The sequence below is a fragment of the Triticum urartu genome, chromosome 6A (genome assembly GCF_056163025.1).
Source record: "Triticum urartu cultivar PI428250 chromosome 6A, HENAU_Tu73, whole genome shotgun sequence".
NCBI classification, from domain to species: Eukaryota; Viridiplantae; Streptophyta; class Magnoliopsida; order Poales; family Poaceae; genus Triticum; species Triticum urartu.
The window spans coordinates 37,766,521-37,778,138 of record NC_141878.1 but is presented as its reverse complement, the minus strand read 5'-3'; the positions used below and the strand labels follow the sequence as shown (position 1 = coordinate 37,778,138).

Sequence of the window (11,618 nt, the reverse complement as noted above, 5' to 3'; positions counted from 1 at the left end):
AGGTTGTCCACCACTCCCCTGATGTGGCCAGCCATATGGGCTTTGTCTAGCATGGCGCCCAAGGCGTCCGCCACAAAGTTAAACAACAACGGCGAGGCTGGGTCCCCTTGACGCAGCCCACGTTTGTTGCGGAAGAAGTTCCCTACTTCTCCGTTCACCGCAATCGCCGTTTGGCCCCCCGAGACCAATTGCATCATGCGGTGAACCCAAACCGACGAGAATCCGCTGTCCAGGAGAACCTGTCGGAGAAACTCCCAGTTCACGTGATCGTAAGCCTTTTCGAAATCAAGTTTTAGTAGGATCGCGGGCTGACAAGTGCGTTTAAGGGAGTGCACAATCTCTTTTAGGGCCAGAGGCCCTTCTAAGATGTTGCGCCCCCGAATAAAGGCCGATTGGTTCCTACTAATAATACGGTGAGCTATCGGAGTCAAGTGAGTTGAGCAAGCTTTCGCACAAATTTTAAACGGAACATTAATCAACGCAATGGGACGAAAGAGCCTAATATGATCCGCGCCCGGAACTTTGGGGATCAGAGAGAGAACCCCAAAGTTTAGGCGAGAGATATCAACCGTTCCCCGCGTAAAACCATTGCAAACGTCAAAAATAGGCCCTTTGAGCACTTGCCAAAACCTTTTGAACATCGCCACCGGCCACCCATCCGGCCCGGGAGCGGTGTCGGATTTCATGCCCAGCGTCGCCTTGTCAATCTCTTCCGGGGTGAAGGCCAGTCCCAGGCCCTCATTTTCCTCGTCCGTGACCCGCAACATAGGGTCCCACACATCCGCCCTAAGCCGGGCACGGGATTCCTTCCTGGAACCCATAAGTTGGATGTAGAAATCGTATATGTGACGTACGGTATCCTGTTGCCGCAAAAGGAGCCCCTGCTCAGATTGCAAGCGCAGAATGGCGCATTTCCGACGACGCCCATTCGCATAGGCGTGAAAATACTGAGTGTCCGCGTCACCCTTGAGCGTCCACTTGATTCCACCACGTCTACGCCAATACTCCTCCTCAGCACGGAGAAGGGACTCGAACTGGGCCTCAAGCGCGTAGCGCTGAGCCCAGTCTTGCTCCGAGAAGGTCTGCACATCCGCCTCAGCATCCATCTGAGCGAGATCCGCAGTCAAACGCGAGCGAAGCAACTTATCGTCGCGCCCCTGGTTAGCCCCCCACCCTTTTAGGGCCGCACGCAAGACCGCGCCTGCAGCAATCCAGAACTCCATCGGCCCGCGTACGCGCCCGATCCGGGCGACGCAATTCTCCCATTTCGAAAGGAAGATTTTCTCAAAGTCCGGAGACTCTAACCACGCGGTTTCGAAGAAGAAACGGGGACTGCGTTTTAGCCTTTCCTCCCCCGAGGAGAGGATGAGGGGGACGTGGTCCGACCCTATCCTCGTTTCGGCATGCAAGGAGCACAGGGGAAACAGCGCCTCCCACTCCGAGGACATAAAACCCTGTCCAAAACCGACCGCACCGGTGTAAGTTGTTTGTTGGTCCAGGTATAGCGTGCCCCCACGCGCGCTACTTCCCTAATGGCCATATCTGCGATTGCATTATTAAACATGGACACCCTTGTCCAATTAATAATATCGTTGTTTTTATCCACTCCCGAACGGATTAAGTTGAAATCCCCTCCCACAAGCAGAGGAAGGTTTCGCGTGCCCAAAGACGCAACCTTTGCCTGGAGTTCTCCCAAGAACTCGAGCGAGAGCGAGTGGTCGGCCGGGCCGTAAACCACAATCACCTCCCACTCTTGGAGAGTTGCACGATGGCGCACGTGGGCCGACAGAAAGAAACGACCAGCATCCCACGCCACCACCTCAAGGCAAACTAGGTTGATGCCTAGCAACATGCCTCCCGAGTGCCCGGCCGCCGGCACCCAATGCCAAACAAAACGCTCCAGCGGGTCAACAGCTAGCAGGTCCCGATGATTGAAATCGGCCTTGATAGTTTCCTGCAGGCCAACTACGTCGATCGCCTCGTTTTGAATGAACTCTTTTAACTGGGTCTGCCTCCCAGCGTGGATGAAGCCTCGGATATTCCAAAATATGTGACGCATTAGATAATGCGATTGCGGAGGCGGATACCGCGAGCGGTCACCGCTTTGGCCACGCGCCGTGTCCTGGCAAGACGACGGTTGGAGGGGGACATCGCAGCCCCTGCTGCTATGTCCTCCTGGTCGGGCCGCGCAACAGTCACCAGAGAAGCCCCTGCTTCTTCTGCTGCTGGCGCAACGCGGGCCAACGCTGCCTGGGCAAGCGCGGCCTGCGCGATTTCCTTAGCACGGATAAGAGAAAGCACTTCGCGTGCTTCCCCCTCGTCAGACATCCTTACACCACTATCCGCTAAGATACCCCCCAAGCACTCATCAGAATAATCGTCAAAGATCGTAAAGCGGGGCACGGGATTACCTTCAGTTTCCAGGTTCTTCTGGGCCTGCAGGAGTTGGGCGCGTCGGAGGGCAGGCAGGTTGCCCTTGGCACCCTTCGGGCGGGAGCTCGCCCGCTCCTACGTCGCCGTCCACACCACCACCGCCTTGGAGCGTTTGGCCGTAGAAACGGGCGCCACCTTGGCCACCTCCACTCGGAGCGCATCAGAAGAGGGAGGGGAGATGGCCGACGAGGTGCCACCCGCCAGACCCCCAGGAGAAGCCAGCGCCATCACCACCGGCCGCTGCGGGGCAGGCGTGCTCCCACAGCCCGAGGATGGGCTCGCCGGCGCCACCAAGGGAGTCTTGCGGCCCGCCGGCTTCTTGTGGAGCCTCCTCCCACCGTCCCCGAGGCCTGACGACACCTTGGGAGAGCGCCCCGAGGCAGCCCGAGGCTCACCCACCACTGTAGCCACCGGGGAGATGAGCATCAAGCGGCCCTCCGAGTCACAGGACGCCGAGACCCCCTTGTCGATGTCGAGGCCCAGCGTCATGTTGGAGCCATACTGGTTGAATCCCAACTCGTTGCTGCCCACCACCACCTGCCGCTCCTCCTGGTCCTTCGCAGCACCCGCCGCCGGAGGCGCGTCCTGGGAGTCCTTGTCCTTGAGCCCAAGCTTGTCCCAAGTGGCGGTGTCGATGGAGTCATCCCCCATGCTCGTGTCGTGGTCCCTGTCCTTGTCGTTCGGACCCTTGTCCACGTTGGCTGGTGGAGGGGGAGGGGGAGCCGCGCCCTGCAGCTCGCCCGCCTCGGCCTCCAGGCGAATGGTGAACCCCTCGCTGTTGAACCAGACTTGAACGTAGCCCTTGAGCTTGGCCGGCGAGCGACACGCGAAGTGCATCCGGACTAGGCCGAGCCCCGGCAGCGACGCTTGATCCACCTCCATGGGGCGCCCAATCATCACCGTCCCAGCCATAAGGCGGTCCACACGGCGGTGCTTGGGCGGCACACCCCACAGCTTGACCCACATGTCCGGCATGATCTCGGCCTTGGGTTCCTCCTGGCACAGTTCCTTGATGTCCGCCATGATGTCGTTGAGGGAGAGGTAGAGCTTGCCACTGCGGGTCACCATCCGCAGCATGGCCTTGTTGGGGAAGACGACCGAGAACTGGTCGACACCGATGGCCGTCACCTGCCAATCCCACTCCCCTTCGAAGAGGTGGGGGAGCTCCGCCTCCAAGATGGGGATCGACAGCGTGCCTGGCGCCGCTGAGATGATCGCCGCATCCGCCACCAACGGGGCCCGGACCTCCTCGCCCTCCGTCTCCACGAAAGGGAGGCAGAAGAAGCCCTCGCCAGGGATGGCGTTGCCCATGATCTGCAGCATCAAGGGCCGTCCCCGCGTGGGGCAGTACGCCAACACGTGCCCTTCCTCGTGGCAGACGACGCACAGGGGCTTGTGGTGGCACATGTTTTGGTAGTGCCCCAACCTGCCGCACTTGAAGCACTCCGGCCCGTCGGCCTCCTCCACTGGGATCGGGGCGTTAGCCGAGCCCTTCGAAGCCGACGGCCCAGCCGCCAGCTGCAGCGGCGCCGTGCCACCCCCCTTATGCTTCTGCTTCTTGGCCAACGGATCCCCGCTCCGCTCGCCGCCCGGAGGGAGCTGAGACTCCTTCCTCTTGATCTCTTTCTTCTGCTCCAGGCCACGGCGCCGATATTCCTCCTTCTTCTTCTTTTTGCGCTCGCGCTCCTCTTGTTGCTTCCGCTCTTGCTCCGCAATCCACCATGGAGGCGGCGGCCCCCAGCCCCCGTCCTCCGCGGCCTTCGCCGACGCCTTGGAGAGCGCCTTCGCCCGAAGCTCTTGCTCGCGCTATCGATCCGCCGCCGGAATCGGAGGCGACATGGGAGGCTTGTCGCCGCGGCGGGAGCCCATCCTCACCATAGTGGCGAACGAGCAAGAGAGAGGTGGGGGAGGGGCAGAACGGATAAGACGACGGGCAAGGTGCCCGAAGCGCCGCACCTGAGAGTGGGAGGCAGGAAACCCTAGCGTCAGATCTAGGGTTCCTTTTGGCACCCACAGCCACCTATTAATAAGAGCGGGCGCCCGCGCGACCATCTCCGCATTGGGCCCTGGCCTAAGCGCAGGCTCGCGACCGGCCATCGGGCCAGGCTGGTCAGGCCCAAGCACAGAGGGGGGTCCCTGCACCCCCCATTCGTAGAAGCGGGCTGAGCCACCAATGGCCCCCCCGGCCCAATTCCTGGAAGGCTGGGCCACGCCTCCTGGCCCAGAGGGGAAACGAGCCCGTCTGTCCGCTCCCTGAAAACCCTAGCCAAGATCCGTGGTTCCCCGACCCGGGCGGCCCCGCCGTCGCCGCCGCCGACCCCTGTCAGCTCCGACGAACTCGTCGGGACCGAAGAAGGCCCCAACGGCGCCACATCGCGGCAACCCACCGCCGCCAGAGAGCATGAACGGCCCTCAGGGCCCGCATCCACCCCCCGCGGCGGACGCCAGATCCGCGGCGCTAGACGACGCCCTCCATGCCCACCAGGAGCAAAGGCTCGCCGGTGACCGGCCACGAAGGAGCCCCCAAGCTCCTCCGCACGAGCGACAAAGTCACCCACCGAGCACCCCGCACAGGGCCTCGGCGAACCACCACCACCATCACTTACCGCACTGCTTACCTCGTCGTCGTCGCCGTCGGAGTCGACCTCCTCCAGAGCCCAGAACCTGCTGTCGGAGAGGGACGGGGCGAGGGGCCGCGCCCCAGACGGCGCGCTCCACCGCGCGCACCCCTGAGCAGGCCGCACCGCCGTCCAGCCATCCGCCTCTGCCGCGGGGCCACGAGCAACGTCGCCCGTGGAATCGCCCCCCGAGTCGCCAGACCGAAACGCCATCTCCAGAAGATCCGGCCAAGTCATGACTCATGATCGACAGGGAGCACACATGGATGCTACAACCGGCGACCACGGGTGCTGGAACCGGCAAAGTTGGTTGCTGGAAACGGCGACCACGTTTGCTGCAAACGGTGTCGCAAGCGCCATGAGATGCTGCAACCAGCCGCCGCAATTCCTGTGACCGGTGTCTTCGTTTGCAGGAACCAGCTTTCTTCGTCGGTGGTGACCACGGCAACCGTGGGACGACATTGTTGCCTCTCCTTTTTTTGCCGTAATTAACGGCGAGGCTGGACCCGTTGCTGGAAAAGGCTTCAACCTCCCATCGGCAATGCTGGAACCGATGTTAGGTGAAGCCGCGACCAACACCGACGGTAAACTGTCAAGGGCGGCACTGCAAAATACCGGTGGTAAACGAGCTTCTACCAATGGCGCCATATGCTGCAACCGGCTGAGCATAGAGCTGCTACCGAAGAAGTTGAAAGCTGGAACTGGATTAATCAAAAAGTTGGAACCTACATGAATGTTGGAACCAGAGACCAAAAATGCTTGTACCGTCGTATGTTTTTGCTAGAACCATAGATTGGGGGTTGCGAGCGCACATGTCTCTGGCGATGCTGCAACAGAGGTTGGGGAAGCAGTTCTCGCGGCCGGCGGCCCCCATGGGGCTACCATGGATGCAACATGGGAGCGGGACAAAAAACTGCTGCGTCGGCGGGTTTTTTCTGTGATTTGGCGATGGCGAGTGCCGGCGGCGAGCATCAGCGGCAAACGTCAACGGCGAGGCAAAACGGGCAGGGCAGGAACGCGAGCTTCGATGGGGGAGAGACGACCGAGAGGGAGGAAGACAACGCACCATGCGGGGGATCGAAGTGTTGGATGCTGCCAAATTGGACGCACGCGCGGTGACCGCCCAAATTTGGGCCGGTTGACTGGCACCTATCACTGGTCATATAAAGGGCAGTGCTCCTGCCAATACTTTGGAAAAACGATAAACATAATTTGGGAGCAAATCATGGATATTGTCCATGTGTGAGCATATCAATGGATTGGAAATCATGGTAATATAATGCAGGTGGAAAAGAGACCAATCAAACTATTAAAGTGAATTGAACTGTGGCGCAGAATTAAACAGAATTTTGAGAGCAGATAAACGATGTCGTCAATCTGTGAGCCTATCACTAAACAGAAACCATTGTGAGATTAACTAAACTAAATTGAACTGAAGTGAACTATGAGCTGTATCACTAGATTAAAATCATTGTAATATATAATGCATGAAGCAAAAGAGATCAACTAAATTGAACGGAGGTGAACTATGGCCCAGAACTAAACACATAATATTACAGAATGGAAATTGTTCCGGTTTGGATCTCTCAATTTATTAGAGATAATAAAGCTATTAAAACCTATTAAAGCTATTAAAAACTTACATAATTTTTGTGGAAAGCTATTAAAACCTTATGCAAAAAGAAAATAAAGCTATTAAAACCTCACATAAATTCTATGGAAAGCTATTAAAACCTTACGCAAAATTAACTCATGTAAAGGAAAACAAAATCTAAGGATGTATAAAATGAAACAAATTTCTTCTCCCTCATGCGTCCGATAATGGATGCTGGCCGGAGACGTGCCTCCGCCTGCCTCTGCTGCTGCTACTCCTCCTAGTAACTCTCATTATCCTTCTCCTCTTCTTCCCCTCCTCCGCACCACTGCCCCCGCCGCACCCCAACATCCCCTGCGGCGCCGCCCCGGCCGACGCCACCGCCGGACGCTGGGTCCCGACCCCGTCTCCCCCGCCGCCTGCCCTCTACAACCAGTCCTGCCCCTTCCACCGCATCAGCTGGAACTGCCTCCGCAACGGCCGTCCCCCAGTCGCCGCGCTCTCCTGGGCCCCCTCCCGCTGCGGCTCCGGCGCCGTCGTCCCGAGGGTCGACCCCGCCTCGTTCCTCGTGGCTGCCAGGGGGCGCCGGATCGGGTTCGTGGGGGACTCGCTGTCGGAGAACATGGCCATCGCGCTGCTCTGCACGCTCTGGTCGGGCGACGCCGGCGTGCGGCAGTGGAAGCGGCGCGGCGCGTGGCAGGGCGGTCACTTCCCCCGAGAGGACGTCGTCGTCGGCTACCACCGGGCCGTGCTCCTCGCCAAGTACACGTGAGTCCTAGTACTACCGTGTCTGCTAAGTGCTGGGAGGGGAAGTTTGGTTCCTCGGTACATATGTACCCTATATGAAAAAAATAGTAATTCAACAAAAAGTCAAAAGAATTTGGAAATATTTTTGAAATAAACTTTATCTTTCATTGTACTAGTGAGAAAAGTTGCACAAAAAAAATGCCTCTTTGACTTCTTTTCAAAAAAGAGATTTTTTTGGTCAAAATAGCGTGAATAGTGACCTATAATAGCAAATAAATTTTGTCTTTTTCGTTGTGAAGTCAACGTTGGTTTTTTTTGTGTGAAAATTTCTATACTAGTGCACAAGTAAGTCAAGTTTAATCTAAAAATACTTTTAAATTATTTTGACTTTTTGTTTAATTATTCAAAAAAATCCATATAAGGTGTATATACATGCGAGAGCCAAAGGGTATTTTCTGTAAGTGTTGCTCCTACTTTAGAGTCTTACTCTCTCCATCCCAAAATAAGTGACTCAAGTTTATACTAACTCACTTATTTTGGGACGGAGGGAGTACTTCGAAATTTGCATGCACACCGATCACTCGCAACTGCATGTCCACCAGTCCCACACCCATGGGTTTGTGCGCAACTACATGTTCATCGGCCACACGCAAATGTGCATTGGGCATGTTGGGCATGTAATGATGATCCACGTCATCTATAGATAGTAGTAAAAACATCATCTACAATAGTCTGCTCTTTTGCTATATGTAGCACGTCGTTCGTGGGCAGGCTGCTGCATGCGAACCTCCATCATCGTGTGCTTCTTGGCCAGAACGTGGGCAGACTGCTGCATGGAAACGGCAAATTAACGACCCCTGAGCGTACAACGGGGACGAGGCTATCGGTAGGTAGCGAGACTGTTGGGATATCGACCGTTTTCAGAATTAACGACACCTTCCTTCTCTCTCCTAGCTCTCTCTCCTCCACGTAATGAAAAATCTGAGGTGGCATACATTACAGACGGCTGATTAGATGCCATTGTACATGCCCTATGCAACTGCATGTCCACCGAACGGGCGCAGCTGCAGTTGCACACAACTGCATGTCCACCTGCCATCGCAATTGCAGCTGCAAGCAGCTGGCTACACGTAACTACATTTATGTTTTTAAAAATAAAATATAAATATCAAGAAAGAAAAAATAAGATGAGAAAAAAAATAAAAGTGAAACAATAGAGGAAAAAAACTAAAAATATATGCCATAGAATTATTTGGTGTCCATAGCTGCTTATAGGAATTCAATTTTCTTGGTTTAATTGTTTGTGATATGTATGTAAAATAGAGGATCCTCGGTTCATCACCGGCAGTTACTGTAATGTGAGATGTCGAAGCATGAGTAAACTATATGTAGTTTTGGGATATTCTCAGGAAATAATTCGGGTGATGCATATTTTTTAGGAAAGTAGTGGTTGAACCCCAACTCAGTGTACCCACGGTGCACCCACGCAAAAAAAAATACCAAAACATTTTGAAAAAATCTGAAATTTTATGAAAATGATCACCAAAAAATGTTAGAGAGGCTTGCCAAATTTGGTGGTCAAATGACATCTGAGAAGAATTGTACAAAAAAACAAAATTACAAAATTTTGGTCAAACAGTGCACGTACATTTTGAGTAATTTTGACTTTTTTGTATAGAGCTCCTCAGATGTCATTTGACCATGAAAATTTGCAAGCCTCTCTAACATTTGTTGATGATCTTTCCCACAAAGTTTCAGATTTTTTCAAATGTTTTGGTATGTTTTCTTACGTGGGTGCACCAAGGGTGGGTGTAGAAAAACCACTTTCATATTTTTTACCCTCTAGAAATCTGGATGAGTTGCACTTTTAGTTATTTTGGTTTGGATGATCTGTGCCTGGCTTCATGAATCATGATCATTGGTGGGTAAAGGACTGAAACTTAACTGAAATGTTGGTTCCACTCTCTGTGAAATCAGGAATTATTCCGTAGCAAATGGTGTTGTGACGCTGCATTGTTAATCTCTGCAGTGGTCGAGTACAATTCTGTAGTGTTGTCTGCTGAGCAGTGAATTCTGGCGCTATTGCTTTCGTTTTTATTTTAGGTTGCAACACATGCTTTTGTTTTGTTTTGTTTTTTCTCTGAGATCTACACCCACGAAAATAGTTTCTGGACACAGAAGTATATTAATGAGTAAGAATACCTTTTTTGCCATTTCTACATTTTGATGAAGAAACTGAGATCTACCTATAGAAACATCGAAGCATTTTTATTGTCTGGCACATGGTTAGCTTTCATGATTTCGAAGTACATTTTATTATTTCGTCCTACTTTGATTGCGTGTGCTATTTTATATATCCATATGTTAAAAGATGCACGAACAGTTTCGTCACTTTCCTGATGTATAAACTTCAATAATGTGGACGTTGATGCCGATAATTTAGAAGCTCATACTTGTTAGACTTAAGCAGATAGCATCTGACATTTCAACTGCAATACTGCATGCATTTGTGCTTTTAGACACAACAGAAGTGTATCCTTACTTTTATACTTTTATTATACTTCCATAAAACTCACATGGCGATAACTAATGATACGATTATACGAAGGTGGCAGCCTCTAGAGAATTCTGAACCTCGGAAGGACGGAATAAAGGGAACTTACAGAGTTGATGTCGACATTCCTGCTGACGATTGGATAAATATCACCAAGTTTTATGACGTGCTCATTTTCAACACTGGACACTGGTAAGTGGTTAGGTTATTTACTCTATGCTTTTGTTATTTTCTTCCCCTCTTTTATGTGCAGGTAGCATAGGGTGAAATTTTGTTTCTTTAATTTCGTTCAAGGGCTACTGAGATTGCTCATGAGTTTTGTTTGAATCGAATTTTAACACTGCATATTCTCTATGTTGGAGTCACTTGGAGACTGAGCCGTTTGTGCCTAGAAAAAGCTTCATTTCAGTCTTGAAATGTTATTTATTATGTGACATAATAACCCTGAGTTAAAAAGTGCCTAGTGATGTGTACTGAACTACATTTACTTTATCATGTGAAAGCTATATTTGCAGTTTGGTCATTGATTGTCTCTCTATCAGGTGGGGTTCGTATAAATTCCCAAAAGAGACCCCCCTTGTTTTCTACCGAGGAGGAAAACTAATTGAGCCTCCACTTAGCATCTTTGATGGGCTGAAGGTAGCCCTCAAAAGTATGGGCTCCTACATCAAAAGGGAGGTCCCAAGTAAAACCCTGAAGCTGTGGCGCACACAGTCACCCAGGCACTTTGATGGAGGCGATTGGAATCACAACGGCAGCTGTGTCTCTAACAGGCTCCTACAACAAAATGAGGTACCATTCGAGGGCCAAGCTTTTCATGATCTAACGTTTTCCTCAAATTTTCGTTTCATGACCCCCGAAAAATCCTGTGCAGCTCGATTCCTGGTTTGATCCAAGGTTCGGGGGAGTGAACAAAGACGCGAGACTAGTGAACTCATTGCTCCAGGAAGCGCTAGTTGAGACGGACATCCAGCTGCTCAACCTGACCTACATGAGCGAGTTCCGCGCCGACGCCCATCCGGCTGTCTGGCTCGAGAAGAAGGATGAGGTGGTAGTCTGGAGGCAGGACTGCATGCACTGGTGCCTGCCCGGCGTGTGGGTTGACATCTTGGCAGCACGGATCTTGCACTACTTCAAGCAGGGCAAAGGTTGATGCCGCGTCACATCGAGGCTCGGATTATTATCATGACTGCCCCGTGGATGCTCTGTTGTCACCAAGGACATGCTGAGCTTGGTGGTTGGAACAACATGAACCCAAATGGTCATCCTAAAAGGTAGGGAGAGATGAGATCATTCACCGGAGGGCGAGCTGACTTTGTCATACCAATTTTGGGGTTTTCCTTTCTATTTTCGAATACCATTTCATGATGATCTCTTGTATACTTCATTCATCATAAATATAAAGCGCTGTCGCTTCCCAAAATTTATCTTCCGCCAAGATTTTTATTCTTACACCCGTGGTACACGGACTTGGCATGTGAGAACACCAAATCAATTCCCACAACGTGCTTTCAACACTGTAAACTTGGCTTTCAAGAGCACACAGTCAAAATTTACAGCAGTGAAAGCACGATATAAAAGTGCTCTCGCTTGCCAAGTTTATGTACCACGCGCTGTTTACTCTTATATTTCACATTTTAGGCACTTTGCATTAATTTTAGATTTTTACTTC

The 11,618-nt window shown here is 52.3% G+C and overlaps 2 protein-coding genes across 2 annotated transcripts; one reads left to right on the top strand and one right to left on the bottom strand.

The window, feature by feature from the left end:
- Nucleotides 1-2,508: 2,508 nt before the first annotated feature.
- Nucleotides 2,509-5,264, bottom strand: LOC147963610 (uncharacterized). Its single transcript, XM_087529638.1, has 2 exons — nucleotides 5,052-5,264; nucleotides 2,509-4,239 (listed from the first exon to the last, which is right to left on the bottom strand). Exons 1-2 carry the CDS (start codon nucleotides 5,262-5,264, stop codon nucleotides 2,509-2,511), a joined length of 1,944 nt encoding a protein of 647 aa, XP_087385764.1.
- Nucleotides 5,265-6,877: 1,613 nt separating this feature from the next.
- On the top strand, nucleotides 6,878-11,099 carry LOC125517255 (protein trichome birefringence-like 12; the record flags this gene model as incomplete). The annotated part of the gene is made up of 4 exons (XM_048682434.2): nucleotides 6,878-7,413; nucleotides 10,001-10,138; nucleotides 10,489-10,738; nucleotides 10,821-11,099. Coding segments are annotated over 4 exons (1,203 nt in total), but the record flags the coding sequence as incomplete, so codon positions are not given.
- Between the last annotated feature and the right edge of the window lie 519 nt (nucleotides 11,100-11,618).

Coding starts and splice junctions, on each gene's coding strand:
- LOC147963610 (XM_087529638.1), bottom strand. CDS start 5,264: ATGGCGTTTCGGTCTGGCGACTCGGGGGGCGATTCCACGGGCGACGTT. Junction 4,240..5,051: donor CCGACGGCGACGACGACGAG/GTAAGCAGTGCG, acceptor GCGGATCGATAG/CGCGAGCAAGAGCTTCGGGC.